Here is a 16,238-nt window from a genome sequence, read left to right as displayed (position 1 = left end):
TATGCCTCTGCCTTAACTCTCCCTGCCTTCCTAGATCCGACCAGTGTTTTGGTTTCATCCACATACGCTTGTGAATCTTTGTTCTCAGTGATGAATTTTGTTAAGTCTCGTAATAAGAGTAGCCTGACGGATGAAAGTAGTAGCTCGTGCATATCTCTGAAGGTCACGAAATATAAACCTGATGTAAAATCTCTGTCATCAGTGATGCAGCAGCAAAAGTCCCACTGATAATATCAAACGGAGTCATAAAGTTTTCTGTCGGACTATCAGTGTACATGTATACATTAAAAAATAAATGTATTTTTCATCATCATATACTGTGTTTTTGTCGCTCGAATGAATTTTATTATTTCTTCAAGGTTCTTCACATACGTACACCTTAAGAGATATCAAGTAGGCGTAACATGTTCTCAAAAAATTAGGGTTGGCACGCAGAAGAATTTTGAGTCAGAGATTTTGCTGGTTTTGGCACACATTCACAAAAGGTTGCCCACCCCTGGTCTAGAGCAATGGTTCCCAACGTGGGGCACATGCCCCAGAGGGGGGCAATTTAATTTTTAAGGGGGGCAATTTGAGAATGAGTTATTAACAGTGATTTTTTTGCATTTCTTATGGTCCTAGGGGCCTCATATACAATATATAAATATATAATGTGACATATTTATGCATTTCAGTTCTCTGTTATATGTTTTGAAACCTTATTTGCTATTTTTTCATATCACTTAATATTATTATTATTTTTTTAGCGATTTCTTCCTCAGTACTTCAACTGTCCTTTGTTCTTTTATTTTTCTCTTTCATGGATGCCATGTTCTTTGGAAGTTTGTTTAGACCAAAGTAATGGCCTTTCAGGCATCCTCCACATTAATAAGAATATGTCACAGGGGAGGGAGGCATCAGGATTTTAGAGATGCTTAGGTGGGGCATGGCCAAAAAAAGGTTGGGAACCACTGGTCTAGAGGAAGGGCACTTTATTTTTCACCTGAGGATATTTTTCCATTGATCTTTTAGAGAGTGGAAGAGAGAGGGAAAGACAGAGAGAAATATCAATGTGAGAGAAACACATCTATTGGTTTGCTCCTGCATACACCCCGACCAGGGCCCAGGATGGGGAGGACCCTGCAACCAATGTACATGCCCTTGACTGGAATCAAACCCAGGACCCTTTGACCCGCAGGAAACCAGAAACACCAATTAGAAAGGATATATGCACCCATATGTTCATAGCAGCACAATTCACCATAGCTAAGATCTGGAAACAGCCTAAGTGCCCATCAGTAGATGAATGGATTAAAAACTGTGGTACATCTACACGATGGAATACTATGCTGCTGTAAAAAAGAAGGAACTCTTCCCATTTGCAACGGCATGGATGGAACTGGAGAGCATTATGCTAAGTGAAATAAGCCAGTCAATGAAGGAAAAATACCACATGATCTCACACATTCATGGATAATAGAGACCATTATAAACTTTTGAACAATAATAGATACAGAGGCAGAGCTGCCTCAAACAGATTGTCAAACTGCAGCAGGAAGGCCGGGGAGGGTTGGGGGGCAGGAGGGAGGGGGGTAAGAGATCAACCGAAGGACTTGTATGCATGCATATAAGCATAACCAATGGACATAAGACACTGGGGGGTAGGGGAGGCCAGGGGATTGTCAAGGGCGGGGGGAAAAAAGGACACATATGTAATACCCTTTGTAATACTTTAAGCAATAAAAAAATTTAAAAAAAAAACTTGCAGAGATAAATTTGCAAATTTAAAATAAATACATAAATAAATAAATAAATAAAAATAAAAAAGTTGCAATGGCCCACCAACAGCCTTGACCTCACTAAAAAAGCACTGAATATCCTAACCAAAGGATATACTGCCATGAAATTAGCAGTAATTTCCATATTTTAGAAATAGGATTCTCAGTGTATTTAATCTTAAAGCCATGAACTGTAAAGGGTTAAGAGAATCTGAGGAAAGCAACTCAAAAACCACCAATTTCATTTGCTCCCTTTCCTGTTTTCTTAATTGCCTCCGTCTAACCCAGAGTTCTTTATGTGTCATCTTTTACTTTTTAAGGTATTGGAGCATTGTTCTCTTGTGCCTTTCAAAAAACGTAAAGGGAAAATTGCACAAATTGAGGCAGCACATTATACTTTTACAAATTTGTGCAATTTCTATTACCGAATCATAAATATTTAAGGACACATTGCATCCAAACCCTCACACGGGGAAATTCTATATTGAACACTTCCAAATGCATATGTTTCTCAGTAAACACTGTAAGTGCCATTATCTAAATCACAGAAAAATAGCCTGCATTTCCAATTTTGAAAATTGTGCAAATTAAATGTTGGTCGGCACAGCATGATATAAATCTCCCTTTCTCGGATTTTCCCCACTTCTGCTTTTTAGTCTAGTGAGGGGGAAAAGGACAATTCAGGTAAACACTTCCTTGCTTTTGGAATAAAGTGTGCCAGGTGTGAGAAGTTTTTCTTATAGGCCTGCAATCTTATATCCCCAGGGACACTGAATTATTAATGGGGAAAGGAGAACAAATAACCAAGAGAGGGTTCTTGGCAGCCATTGTTCGAAGTCCATGGTGTTATACAACATTGAGCATGTCCAATTCACCTGCCAGGAGCTATCTGACTCTGACTCTAGGGTTCCATTTTCCTATTTCGATCTTATCCTGCACCTGGCTGGGTGATGGTCCATGTCAGAAGATGGAGATCTTTTTATTCCATTAAACTTTGGGATCTGGTTATGATATCATGCCTCATATATTTTCATCAACAAACAATCATAGTAGCTGGTTATCTGGTCCCTGTGGAACCCAGGCTTGTGCGGGGGAAGGAAATAGAAAAACCAGGATTTGGTTCATCTCTTAAGGGTTCAAGCCTTCTGTTCTCATGGTTCTGGCTGGCCTGCCTTCCCATCTCATTTGTCAGGTCGGATGGCGTTAAGAACACTCCGTCCACACACTATCTCAAAGGAGACACACGGGCTTCTTTACACTTGGTTTGAATTTTCTAGACTCTAAGGTTAAACAGGCAAAGGAACGGCTGTTTTAGTATTTCCAGTGATGTCCCAACCAAGGGACTGATGCGATGGAGGTGCCGGAGGAGGGCATGCACGAGGGAGGAGGGGTGAGGTCCAGGCACTGGTGAGCAGGACCACATGAGCCAATCATTCTGGCTGCTACGTAGATTGATTTTTTCTGCCTGGCCACATGGTGCACTTCGGTGATTGTTTTCCTCCTTTACTTTTGGGAAGATGATCCCAATTGAAGCAGTTGAGTCTAAGTTTTTAGGATTAAAAAAAAAAAAAGACATTCTTAAACCAGTTCTTTAAATGTCTGGGATTTGCTTCAAAATAATCCAGGGAGAGAGAAGGGAACCAAAAGGAGAGGATGGATGAAATTATATGGGTTATGATAATTGCTCAAACTGAAGGATGAGTACATTCTGTAGTTTTGAAATTTTCCATTGTAAGAGTTAAAAAACAACAACACACCACACAAAACATGAGGCAGAGAACCAATGATCCAGAACTTGCTAGTTATTAGTTTCAACCTTTAGCTTCACCTAAGCCTCTTTTTAAACATTGCTAACAAGGAATGCGGTCTAACATCATTTTCTCTTTCCATATCTCCCCACCTTATAACAGAGGTATTAACAAACAGCGCGATTGCCAATGGACAGCCGGGACCAGGGAGGGTGTGATGAGGAGGGAGGTGTAGTCACGGCCCGTGTGGGATGGAGAGTTCACTGTAAACACATCCACGGGCATCATGTTCTCTTGGTGCCCGGCAGGGAAATCAGCACCCCCAAGTCTCACTGGTCAGCACAAATAGAAATGCCAACCTATAGAGCAGTGGTTCTCAACCTGTGGGTCGAGACCCCTTTGGCGGTCGAACGATCCTTTCACAGGGGTCGCCTAAGACCATCCTGCATATCAGATATTTACATTACGATTCATAACAGTAGCAACATTACAGTTATGAAGTAGCAACGAAAATAATTTTATGGTTGGGTCACAACATGAGGAACTGTATTTAAAGGGCCAGAAGGTTGAGAACCCAGGTTTCATCCTGGGTGGCTACACTTTTCCTTCGTTCTTGTGGTTAGAATGAGAATCAAGATCAATAATGATAAACACTTGTGGGGGAAGCCATGGGTTTATGAAGGACAGGGAGAGAGTCAGTTCCTTTCTTCAGTGTGGCCTGAATTGTTCCCCCCCCCCCCCCCCCCCCCCCCGGGTGTCAGACCCCATGAGCAGGAGGTGTCACTGAATCGAGGAGCTCATGCATCCATTGGTGTTGGAAGGAGCTTGATCGGAATACATCCCTGGGAGCAGCACCCCAGGGCTTCCCTTCCCCATTATACTTCATTGTTAAATTACGCTCCGTCTTAAATGTGCCTGGCAACTCGAAAACACGGTAGACTCTGAACTTGATTCCAATCATGAGCCATTGTTCTGTACAGTCAGAGGCTTCTAGGAAATCAAACATGAGAAATCTGATAGCTAACCAAACATCCCACTAAGTCCTTACAAATCTGGAGATATGGAAATGTGGAGATGATGCAGATCTTTCTGAAAAGTGTCCCAAATATTACCTTAAAACATAACCTGTAAGTTGACCTTGTGCATATGAAATAAACCAGGACTCAAAAAAGGAGAGAGTTGGCATCCCCCCTCCCCCCATCTCTGCTATCAGTTAACTCAGGTTAAAGAGGATTTCTTGGCACAAAGTAGCTTGATTCTATTTCACCTGAAGTAATGAGGTGAGAAGGTAAAAAAAGAGGCCTATTTGAGGAGAGGCTAATTGAGTAAGTTGCCGACTCAAAGGAAAAATAAAAACACACGGAGGATTTTGTAGAAAAACAATAAACCAAGAATTCTGTAATACTGATTTCTGAGCACTATTGCATGGGGGGGGGGGTTATAGGCAGCACCTCTTCTTTTACTTTGGGCAAAAGATCTGATTTCTTCTTGCTCCCATCAGGAGAAGGGTTTAAGGATTGTTTCATTTTTGCCAAATGGCTAAAAAACGTTCTCTTCGATCCTGTAATTATGCTCTAGCTCCAGCCAAAGCAATTAAGGCCATGAGGCTCATTTCACTTGTTTGGGGCTAGTTCAAACCTCCTCTCCCCTCTTCCCAGAGAACACCTGAAAATCATAAAATAACGTGGTCTTGCCGCATACCTTTCTGTGATATAAATATTACAATGTAAGCTTAAAGAGCAGCAGGCAGCCCTAACCGGTTTGGCTCAGTGGGTAGAGCATCAGCCTGCGGACTCAAGGGTCCCAGGTTCGATTCCGGTCAAGGGCATGTACCTTGGTTGCCGGCACATACCCAGTAGGGAGTGTGAAGGAGGCAGCTGATCAATGTTTCTCTCTCATTGATGTTTCTAACTCTCTATCCCTCTCTCTTCCTCTCTATAAAAAAATCAACAAAATATTTTTTTTTAAAGCAGCAGGCAGCAGAGGACCTCCACGGGAGATGCTGCTGGGGTCCTGCTCCGTTCCCCGCCCACCCCCCCCCCTCCCCTGCACTCTCCAAGTTGCTGGGAGTGTGGGCTGCTCACTGTCCTCACCATCTGCGCCCCCTCCCGGGGCGGTCACATTTGCCCCTGCTGAAGTCTGAGAAATCTACGGGGCTGCAAGGACCTGCACCCTTGCTTCGAAGCAGGATTCACTCTGGTGCAGTTCATCTTCCAGAATTCACTGTAGGACAGAGCAGAAGCTCGAATCCAGCTACAACCAATGCTTGCTCAGTGACCTCGCCTTCCTCTCCTGCCCCCGCAGGCACCGGAGAGAACACTCCTCCATAAAGCCCTCCACAGCCACACCCCTCTCGGGCTCTGCTGTCAGGGAACTTGGCCAGCGACACTTCAAGAAGCCCATGGAAGCCAATGAAAAGGAACATTTACTGTTTGTAGCCTGCCACCTTTCGATGTGTACCAATCTGGCCCATTTCATGTGTTTAACCCATAGACACAAGCACATACACTAAATAGCCTTCGGATTGCAGGCAGAAGGTAGGGTGGAATCTACAGCGGCCCACATGTCCTATCTGAGCATCCCACTTCATAGAGGAAACAGACTTCCCACTGGCCAGACCCATTTCCCAGTGCAATGCGCAGGCCAGACCGCAAAACCCATTTCCCAGCCCTGCCCTTACCGGTGGAGACCAGGCTAACACCACTCTCCTGCTCTGTTAGCGGGAGGGTCCTTCCCTAACACTCTGTCACCTCTGTGTGAGGCAGGCTGGCTCTGTGCTCATTATTACTGTGTGATGTGTGTTGTTCTTCAGTTCCAGTTCATAGAATGAAAAAGAAAACAACTCAGGTAAGGTTCGACTGAGCCCCTTCCACATGCCTGATGATGCTGAGGTCAATCCAGACCACGTCAAAGAGAAAAGCATCGTGTGTCTCTTGTTGCAAGAATTAAAGGCACAAAACTAATCAACGCTCCCATGAGGGAGCACCCAAGTTTGTTCAGGGAAGCCAAGTTCTTTGGCTTAAAGCTTTCACATCTCCCCGGAGCAACTCATCCCCAGCGGCGGGGTCTGCGCTTGCTGGCGCTCACCTCAGCCACTCAGAGTCCGATGGCCGGCAGCACTGGCTGGTCCCTCCTATTTGGCAGCCTGATGGGGCGCCCACTCTGGCTGACCTCCTCAAACTGCCTGTAGCCAGTGGCAAGCTTCCTTACCCACAGTTGTTAGCGATCTCGGCTTTCCTGCAAGGTTTTTTATTTTTAAAGCACTGTCTTTCTTCTGCTTTGTACCTTTTCTGCCCTCCTACTAATACCATGAGATAAAATGCTGGGATTTCCTTGGTGACGGATTATCAGCCCGCGGCCTCAGACCTACGTAGGAGCAGCTGCAGTGAGCACTGGTCTCCACCCGAGCAGGGCTGTCCTGAGACGCAGACCCAGCTCCCAGCCTCCGCTGGGCCACCCATTACACTCTCAGGCCCAGAAACTTCTGCCAAGAAAATAATACCTGCTTCACAAAGTGACCGTCAGGAGTAGAACACAGAAGCATAAGGGAACTCCCCAGCAAAGGACCCCTCTTGGGTGTTTGATAAATATTAATGGTCCCCCCCTTAGTGTCCTTGCTTGCTCTATTGTTTCCACCAACCAAAGTTCTCACACAATACGGTGGCAACTTCTGCCAAGAAAATAATACCTGCTTCACAAAGTGACCGTCAGGAGTAGAACACAGAAGCATAAGGGAACTCCCCAGCAAAGGACCCCTCTTGGATGTTTGATAAATATTAATGGTCTCCCCCCTTAGTGTCCTTGCTTGCTGTATTGCTTCCACCAACCAAAGTTCTCACACAATACGGTGGTCAAGGGCATGACTCCTTCGAACCCGGTGGGGGAACATGGTTTGGGGAACAATGTTCGACGTGGGTGTTCTGAGGGCCCCCACATCAAGCACCTACCTGGTGGTCGTGCGGATGGTGTTTTCTTTTGTGTGATTGTGCTCTTTGCTCACTTTTTCTGGAAGGAGAAAGAATGAAACAGTTCTCTTAGGTCATCCACACGCAACTGTGTCTTTAAGGCTTCGGCCGAAAGAGCCTCACCATTTCTCTCCCGTGGTTTTCTTTTTGGTTTCTCTTTTAAACAGCCGAACCCTCCCTGTCTCATTGGTAAAGACAACCGTCAGAAGCATGTAGATAGCATCCACAAAAACATGATTGAAAACCAATCAAAGGGAACGGTTACCAACAACGTTCAAGCGTGTTGTCTGGTTTTAATCAGGCCTGAGGAAGTACATGTACACACACACTCGTGCACAAAGATAGTGATTTCTACTGGATCTTTCCCCGGCTGAAAATTTCTGCTCCGCTCTGATTCAGCAGGAAAACTGCCGTTGTTGCAACCGTTCCTCTCCTGACTTCGATGGCAACCTTTGCGCATTCTGTACCGTCGGCCCCTTTGTGAGAGGGGATATGAAAACAGCCGTAAGACCTCTGGGTGCTGCAGCCACCGAGCGCTGGCGCTGATAAATGTCACACAGGACGCAAACTATCCTTCGACAAGGAGAGGTAGACCCTCCCTGCCTCTGTCTCGAGGTCTGTCTCTACCAGCTGTCAGGAATTATTTAATTAGCTTCCAAGAACACAAAAGCTGAACTCTGGCCTCCCCCACGCAGTTCAAATGTGAAGATTCTGCCCCGACTGTCACAGCTCTCAATGGCTTCTTTTAAGTGTCCAGAGAAAACCCGGCCAACTCTACAAGGGTTTCAGGTTTCAATGGCAGGGCAACTAAAAAAACCACCTAATCTTAACGGATTTGGGGAAAAAATTCAACAAAGACGTACCACATCTGTTCCATGCTCTGTAACAAGAGTCTGGAGCTGCTGCACGCCAGTTTGCGGGGACAATTCCTTTCTGTCCACTCGCCAGTGACAATGAGGGTGAATTTAGATTCCCAGGCAGTGTTCTTTTAGAAAGCAGGAAATCGGGGCTAAATGACTTGCCTGAGGTCACCCGGGCAGTTGTGGCAGCGCCAGGGTGAGAACTCTCAGACACAAAGTTTCGAGCTGATAGCAGACTGTGATAATGGACTCTCAGAGACAAGACTCTGAAAAGAACCTCACAGGCCCCACTTGTGCCAATTGTAACTGCTAAATCATCGTCCAAGTTGTACTGTTTTTAGAGATTTTTAAGCCTATATATAAAAAAAAAGCACCTTGCACGTTTTGGAGCTTACACAGATCTGTGTCCTCTTAAGCAGACAGAATGAACTATTTCCACCATGGCAGAACTCTGCACAAATACAGTCCTTGATTGAGAACCTGGAGGCTTCCATTTTCGGCACCAACTATAGTGTCACAGGTGTGGGGGGTGTGACTCGGCCCATGGAAGGTGGACTATCATGGTGGCACACGGATTCTAGCTTCTTTTCTCTTTCCTGGTATTTTTCTTAGCGGGAAAAACAAGTGAATACTTAAATAATGAGGCACTTAATGGGTGCTTTAAATTTGTTATCCATCACAAAGAGCTCATCCAACATTAATAACAAACTTTACTGATGCATGGACTTCAATATATAGACCTGACTGTGGACAAGGGAGGTACCTCTACGTAAATCTAAATCTAATACATGTTCCTATCATCAGCCTCAATCATGTTCAGACAATCTGTTAAGGACAGAAGTATGCAGTTTGAAAGAGTTAACAAAGGGAAAAATGTAGGTACTAGAACGCTCAGCTATTCTATTCTAGACCCTTAGCCAAGCTGGTAATTACTGCACTTTTGAATTCCAAGTATTTGAAGTAGACATAGTTGGTTTACAGAAAACCTTCTACTAGGCTAGAGCCAGAAAGAATCCTCACTCTTCAACTTTTGCTTTTTCCTTTCCTTGATTTTTTTTGGGGGGGGTGGGGGCGAGATACAGTACAATCTCATTAATTCAGACCACACTAATTTGGAATTCATGGTAATGCAGTCACTGTTGGAGTAAATTGAAGTTTATCTTTTGCACATTAGAAGAAGAAAAAAGGCTGTTAATCAGATCAACTGCCTAAACAAAATTAGAGGTGAGACGTGTAGCCTAGTCAACAGGGATCGTTTGCACAGGATTGAATAGAGTTCTAATTTCAAACGATTCTTAACTATTTATTAAAGAAAGTTTGGCAGGAGTTCAACTTGGCAACCTTTTATTAACTGAGTTTGAGTTGCAGTAGGCATGTCCGAGGAACAAAACTGATTTCTGTCTAAAAACAAATCCTATCACGTGGGTGCTTTTACTTTGGGCGGCTTTCCTCACAATTATTCCCAATGATTGACATCTTCCTACACACACACATACCTGACAGTTGAAACAGGAGCTCGGAAGCCATCTTCACAGAGATGTCCTGACTGAAGAGGTTCCTCTCTGGGGGCACCCTGCCCTCTGGCAGCTTCTGTAAGGGTTCGGTTTTCTCTCGCCCGATTAAAGTGCTATAGCCAACATTCCGGCTGGGTGATATGGAGACATGCGAGTCCTGGATGTCAACCTCCATGGGCTCCTCTTTAATCTTCATGGCCTGGCTTTCCTTGTAGCTTTCCGCTGCAAGCAGGTGCATGAAGAGAAACAAAAACACCAGAGTTTCTTAATTTGGAACCAAACCCAGTTTTCTGATCTCGGAGAAAACAATGAGGCGGGAGTGAAGCAGCAATTTAGAAGAAGATGCCGTGGCACACTGGAAGGAAGTTGGAAAAACTACTGGTTTAATCCATTGGATTTCCTGAAAAAGTAGGCAACTGAAGCCTGGAAAACTAAGTGACTTGCCCAAGGCCACACAAACAGCAGCAGAGCCAGGCCTAGGTCTCCTGATCTAGAACTTAGGGTCCCTTCCTCTTGGCCATGCTGTTTCCAGAACCTACAGAGAGGACGGTGTCTATCTGTCTTTGCTTTATAACTTAATTTCCATGCATCAAATTAGAGCTAGCATCTATCTATCTATCTATCTATCTATCTATCTATCTATCTATATAAAAGCCTAAGCGACCATTACAACAAATAGCTATGACATGCACTGACCACCAGGGGGCAGACGTTCAATGCAGGAGCTTCCCCTGGGTGGTCAGTGCGTTCCCACAGCCAACCTCCCACAGCTGGTCAACCTCCCGAAATCCCTCCGACCGGCCCTGGGCCCCGATCGGGACTGGGAGAGATGGCCCCGATCGGCCTCAATTGCCGGCCAGGCCAAGGGACCCCACCTGTGCACGAATTTGTGCACTGGGCCTCTAGTGTTAATATATTGACTCTCTCCCCCTATTTTTAAAGTTCTGATGATTTTTTTTCTTTCTCTTCTAGGGCACCCAAATTAATAAAGGATAAATTCAGTCGATTCAACTAAAACATTTATACCTTGCTTGGAGGTAGTAATCCTCAAGACCACCTAGGAAGTTAATTGCAGCCCAAGGATTAACATTTAGAAAAACAGCACTCTTACAGGTTATAATAACAATTCAATTTACGGACTGCGCTTACTTTAGGTGTGACTGTTAGATGTGTGGTCTCTAGTCTGAAACACACATTCACTTTGCAAGGCTGGAGTGTCTTTGTGTCCAGGTGTCCCTTAGAGCTAATGGCAGAATATCTTTGAAACAAGGTGAGGCAATTAGCTCAGCCATTAATTGGGTCACTTTAAAATAAGGCCACCACAAATAACTTTCAAATCAATAAGCATTTATTAGTAACTATTGTGTACTCAGCATTCCAGAAAACAAAAAAACAAAAAGAACTCAGACAGACAGATAGATAGACAGAGTAGTGAATTGCATGGTGACCTCCCCAAAAGATATATCTATGTTCTAACACCAGGAACCTGTGAATGTAATCTTAATATGAAAAAAGGTATTTGTAGACGTGATTAAGTTAAGGATCTCAAGATGAGATCATCCTGGATTATCCAGTAGGCCCTAAATCCAATGACAAGTGTCCTCATAATAGACAGAAGAGAACAAGACACAGACACAGTGGAAAAGGCCATGTGAAGACAGACACAGTGCCCCGCCCAAATGTATATGTTGAAACCTAATCCCCAATGAGATGGTATTTAAAGGTGGGGCCTTTGGAGGTGTTTAGGTCATAAGGGTGAAGTCCTCATGAGTGGGATTAGTGCCCTTACAAAGAAGACTCCAAAGAGCTCCCTCACCACTTCCACCGTGAGGACATAGTAAAAAGACACCTGTCCATGAACCAGGAAGAGGGTCCTCACAGACACCAAATACTAGGACTCTGATCTTGGGCTTTCCAGCCTCCAAAATGATGAGAAATAAATCTCTGTCATTTAGAAGCCACCTGGTCCATGGTGTTCTATGAAAGCAGCACAGAGACACTGAGGCAGAGACTGAAGTTATGCAGCCACAAGCCAAGCATTGCCTGGGGCTCCTAGACACTGGAAGAGGGAAGGAAAGATTCTCCCCCAGAGCTTTCAGATTTCAAACTTCTGGCCCCTAGGCCATGAGGGAATACATTTCTGTTGTTTTAAGCTACCAAATTTGTGGTGTTTGGTGATGGATGGATGGATGGATGGATAGATAGATAGATAGATAGATAGATAGATAGATAGATAGATAGACAGATGATAGAGCAACAAGAAAAATATAAAGCAGATGTTGATCTATGGGACAGTCAGGGGATATGAAGGGGGGAAATCTCATTGCTGTACACTGGGTGGTCAGAGAAAACTATGTTTTCCTTGCTAAGCATGAGACAAGTGAAAGTCAGGGACATGTATAGTTTATTAATTTGCAATAAAGAAGATAGAGGAGCATTTTTAATTAAATGATTAAAATTAATATGGTGCTATCAATAAGCTCTTATGTAAGAAGGGTGCTAATTGTTCTTTTTTTCCGTCTTGACAGATTACACATGCTTCTCAGGGAAAACTACTTGTTTTTTGTCAGCAACTAAACTGCAGGCAACTGTTATACTTAATTTAGGTCCCCTCTCCCCTCCCCTAACTCTGCCAAGCTGTTTTATCTCTGTATGTCTGCGAAGCCACATTTCCTGATTCAATCCAGCTTTAAAAAAATAATATAAAGCTTTGCAAGTTACATGCTTAACTTCCGTGCCTCTACTTCCAGTCCACCTAATTCTTCCTCGAGTACCGACCACACCCCCTGCCCTCTTAGGTTCTGGTGACCTGACAGCCATCCCGACTTCCAGCTGGGTCACCCACTGCTGCACCACAACACGCATTTCCCCCTTTGTCTTCCCTCAAAGTGCTTTTATTTTTAATATGGAAAATAAACAATGGGGTCAGTGTCACAGGTACATAATGCTGTCTCTGAACCCTGCAAGTCACTCCCAAGCCTGAAGACAAACACAAAGGAATACTGCAAAGAGATTAATTTGGTTAAAAAGTAAATAAATCTCAACAGCAAAGCTAGAAAGAAGCTCCATTATTCTCTTTCTCCCCCCCAACCCCCCAGCCATACACACACACATGCACGCACTCACACCTCTCCCCAGCTTTGCTCCTGGATTAAAAACCACTTGGCCATTTGCACCACTGAATTTAATGAAATCGTTTTAAAAAGCTACTTGGGATAATTTCAAGGATGATTTCCATGAAGTACTTTCTGCCCTTTCTTATGACAACCCTTGACCTTTCAAAAATGCATAAAACACTGGCCACTGATAACATCCTTTAGCGTTCTTAATCTACCAATGGACTCTAAACTCACGGAGAAGAGCTTTCAAACAGACATCTCAATGGGCGAGTGAGAAGTAATGCAATAAATATTTTACAGTCCTAGCTCTTCTAGGCATTACTGCCAAGTGTTTTCTCGCCTTCTTGTTTTAAGCAGGGTTTCTCCACCTCAGCACCTCAGCGCTGCCGGCTTTGGGGGCCAGGTGCTTCTTTGTTGTGGGAGGGTGTGCGATGCACTGGAGGATGTTTATGGACAAGCCTGGTCTCCACCCACTAGATGCCAGTGTCACCGTCCCCCTAGTTGTGACCCCACAAATAACTCCAGACGTTGCCAGTGTTCTCTGGGGAGCAAAATCACCCCAACTGAAAACAACTGCTATAAAGTTTTTTTCCACATTCTAGTTTTCAAACCCCTCCTCCCAAATTCAATCAACACCCAGGGCTTTAAGGAAGAAAGAAAAAGCTCCTCAAGAGTTGTAGCTTATTGTTTTTGTTTTTCATTGAATTTATGGGGGTGACAATGGTTAATAAAATTATATAAATTTCAGGTGTACAATTCTACCATACATCTTCTGTATATTGTGTTGTGTGTTCACCACCCCGTCAAGTCTCTTTTCATCACCATATCCCCCTTATAACCTCTCCCCCCTCTCTCACTCCCCTTTCTCTAAAGTTGTAGCTCCGGCTCCCGGTGTATTCATCACCATCACAGCCAGGTGTGGGGCAGACTGGCCTAGGATGCAGGAGGCAGGCTGACTTGGGAGCAGGCTGTTTGCTATAGATCCCACTTGGTCCCCGGGCCAGCTCTCCCTCTTCAGCCTGGGGTGTTGGAACATAACAATGGTTGAATGAATCATTTCACTGACTTAGCTTTGACTCCCACTCTCAGGGACAGGTCTACACATCCAGGATTTTATTCTTTTGCATCATCTTCCTCCTCCATGCACATGATAAATCCTTTTAGAATCTCTCCCTAAAATAACAGGACAAATATTAATTTTACCCCAAGTGGCCTATACTGTTATTCCAAGAAAGAAATGGGCACATGGAAAAAGATGAGACCGTGTTGACAGTAGGTTATGCCCGGGAGGTGGTTTGCAGGTGACTGTTTATTGCAATGCTTATTTGTATTCTGTAATTTTTTTATTAAAAATATAGACATTTTGTCATTTATCTAAATTTTTAAAAAATGAAAAAGAATTATATACGCCCAGAAAAAGCTGATAAGTCCTCTTTAGACGCGGTTAGAACACTGTGTGTGCAGGTAGCATCGGAAAAGTTGGTCTGTGAATCAGATACACCCTCTTCAAACGCTGCTTGGCAATGGGAGGGAAGGGGGGCAATGAGAATGCAATAATTCTGTCTTTTCTACCTTCATAAGCATAATTCATACCAGCCATCAAACGTATTATTTCACTCACCAGTCATTTGGTCATTCTATAATCTTATTCAAATGTCTACATGTGCTAAGTACTATGATATATGATGCGTGGGACACAGAGGTAAATAAGACATAGTTCTTTCCCTCAAGCAGTTTAAAATTAAATGAAAGATCAGACAAGTACAAACAGCCTCTAATGCAAGAAGTAACATTAAAAAATACAGTGCGGAAAGAGGAGTCAAGGAAGACTGTGAGCCAAAGCACAGAAGTGGAATTGTACTCCTCCTGGGGTGTTCAGGGAATATCGTTGTCTGGTTTGGCTGGGGGGCCCATACTGAGAGGTGGAACTGGCACCTTGAATAAACAGGACTCATAGGGTGTAAACATAAAAGCAACTCTTATGTTTTGTCATTCATTGTCTCTTTAAACCTGCCTGGTAGGAAGAGTTCCTCCCCTCTCCCTGGGGGAAAGTTCAGGCAGGCCCATACCTGATACTTCTTAGATGATACAAAGCCTTAAAACCCTTTTAAACAGCAAAACAGTCTTGATTCAGAATCCAGAAGACCCAATCCCACGTGTTAATTCACAGTTCAGCCTTCCTTTGAGGATAGTCCTTCCCGCTGTCTGGAGGAGTCTACTGGTTACCTGTTTCAGGGGGAGGGGAGAGTGTGGTGGGCTCCCCCCTCCTAGAGCCTCTACCCAACATACCAGCTGCCCTTGCAAACCCCAGAGAAGGCCTAGAAGCCTAGGGGGAGGGGGGAGAAGAAATGAGCGATGAGAAAGGCCTTACTTCACTCCCTGCTCTAGAATGTTTTACCTTCTGCAGACCAGCCGGCGTAATGGGATTTGTGCATGGGGTCTTGGAGATCTTGGGTCTCTCCCTTGCACTTCCCTTCACCTGACTGAACTCCCTCTTGCCGGGGTCACTCATTTCTTCTACTGACCCTAGGAACCCACCTCTTCACTCCCATCTCCTGTTGTGTTGAGGGACCATCAATTCTCTCGGCAGCCCCACTGGACAGCATTTAAATCAATGCCCACGATGCCAGCGCTCTTGTGGGAACCTAGTCTTTGTCGGGGACACAGGAAACAGTGCCTTTTATTTGACCAGACAAAGAGGGCAAGCTCAGGCCCCATGCAGCACGCTCGGCCACCAAAGCGCTCGGCCACCAAAGCGGCTGGCCACCCCGGGTCTCACCGCCTAGATTTCCCAGGCAGGCGCTGGGCACCAATCCACCAGGCTCCCCAGCTGAGGACAGCACAAGGCAGACTGCCTAATTGGTGTCCTTTAAGCCACGCTCTCTAGTTTTGGGGTGAGCGGCTGGTTCCCTGCATCCATCCATCCCCTCTCCCCTGCAGCAGGGGAACTGCAGCACAGTTCTCTCCACAATCCCCTTGCCCCAAACTTCAATAACCTTCTGCTTTTATATTCTCTCAACTTGGCCAAGAGGTTCAAGAGTTTGTGTGTAGGGTGGGGTGGGGAGGGGATAAAGATACGTAACGTGAAATTTGTCATTTTAAATATTTTTAATTTTTAAAATATATATTTTTTTATTGATTTCAGAGAGGAAGGGAGAAAGATAGAGAGATAAAAGCATTAATGATGGCCAAAACCGGTTTGGCTCAGTGGATAGGTCGGCCTGTTGCGGACTCAAGGGGCCCAGGTTCGATTCCGGTCCAGGGCATGTACCTGG

At 44.6% G+C, this 16,238-nt stretch overlaps 1 protein-coding gene across 9 annotated transcripts in view; it reads right to left on the bottom strand.

Annotated features, from left to right (window-relative positions):
• The window catches only part of LOC102243540 (zinc finger protein 827), a 136,965-nt gene that overhangs the window by 70,178 nt on the left and 50,549 nt on the right, over window positions 1–16,238 (bottom strand). For all 9 annotated transcript variants that reach the window (XM_014538507.1, XM_014538506.1, XM_014538504.1 and 6 more), the window contains exons 5-6: window positions 9,827–10,066; window positions 7,453–7,510 (exon numbers count right to left, since the gene is read on the bottom strand). In XM_014538507.1, the coding sequence (XP_014393993.1) occupies window positions 7,453–7,510; window positions 9,827–10,066 (298 nt within the window). The remainder of the gene's footprint in view (window positions 1–7,452; window positions 7,511–9,826; window positions 10,067–16,238) is intronic.

Source organism: Myotis brandtii, unplaced genomic scaffold, assembly GCF_000412655.1.
Source record: "Myotis brandtii unplaced genomic scaffold, ASM41265v1 scaffold192, whole genome shotgun sequence".
In the NCBI taxonomy this organism is placed as follows: domain Eukaryota; kingdom Metazoa; phylum Chordata; class Mammalia; order Chiroptera; family Vespertilionidae; genus Myotis; species Myotis brandtii.
This window is presented reverse-complemented; position numbering and strand designations above follow the sequence as displayed.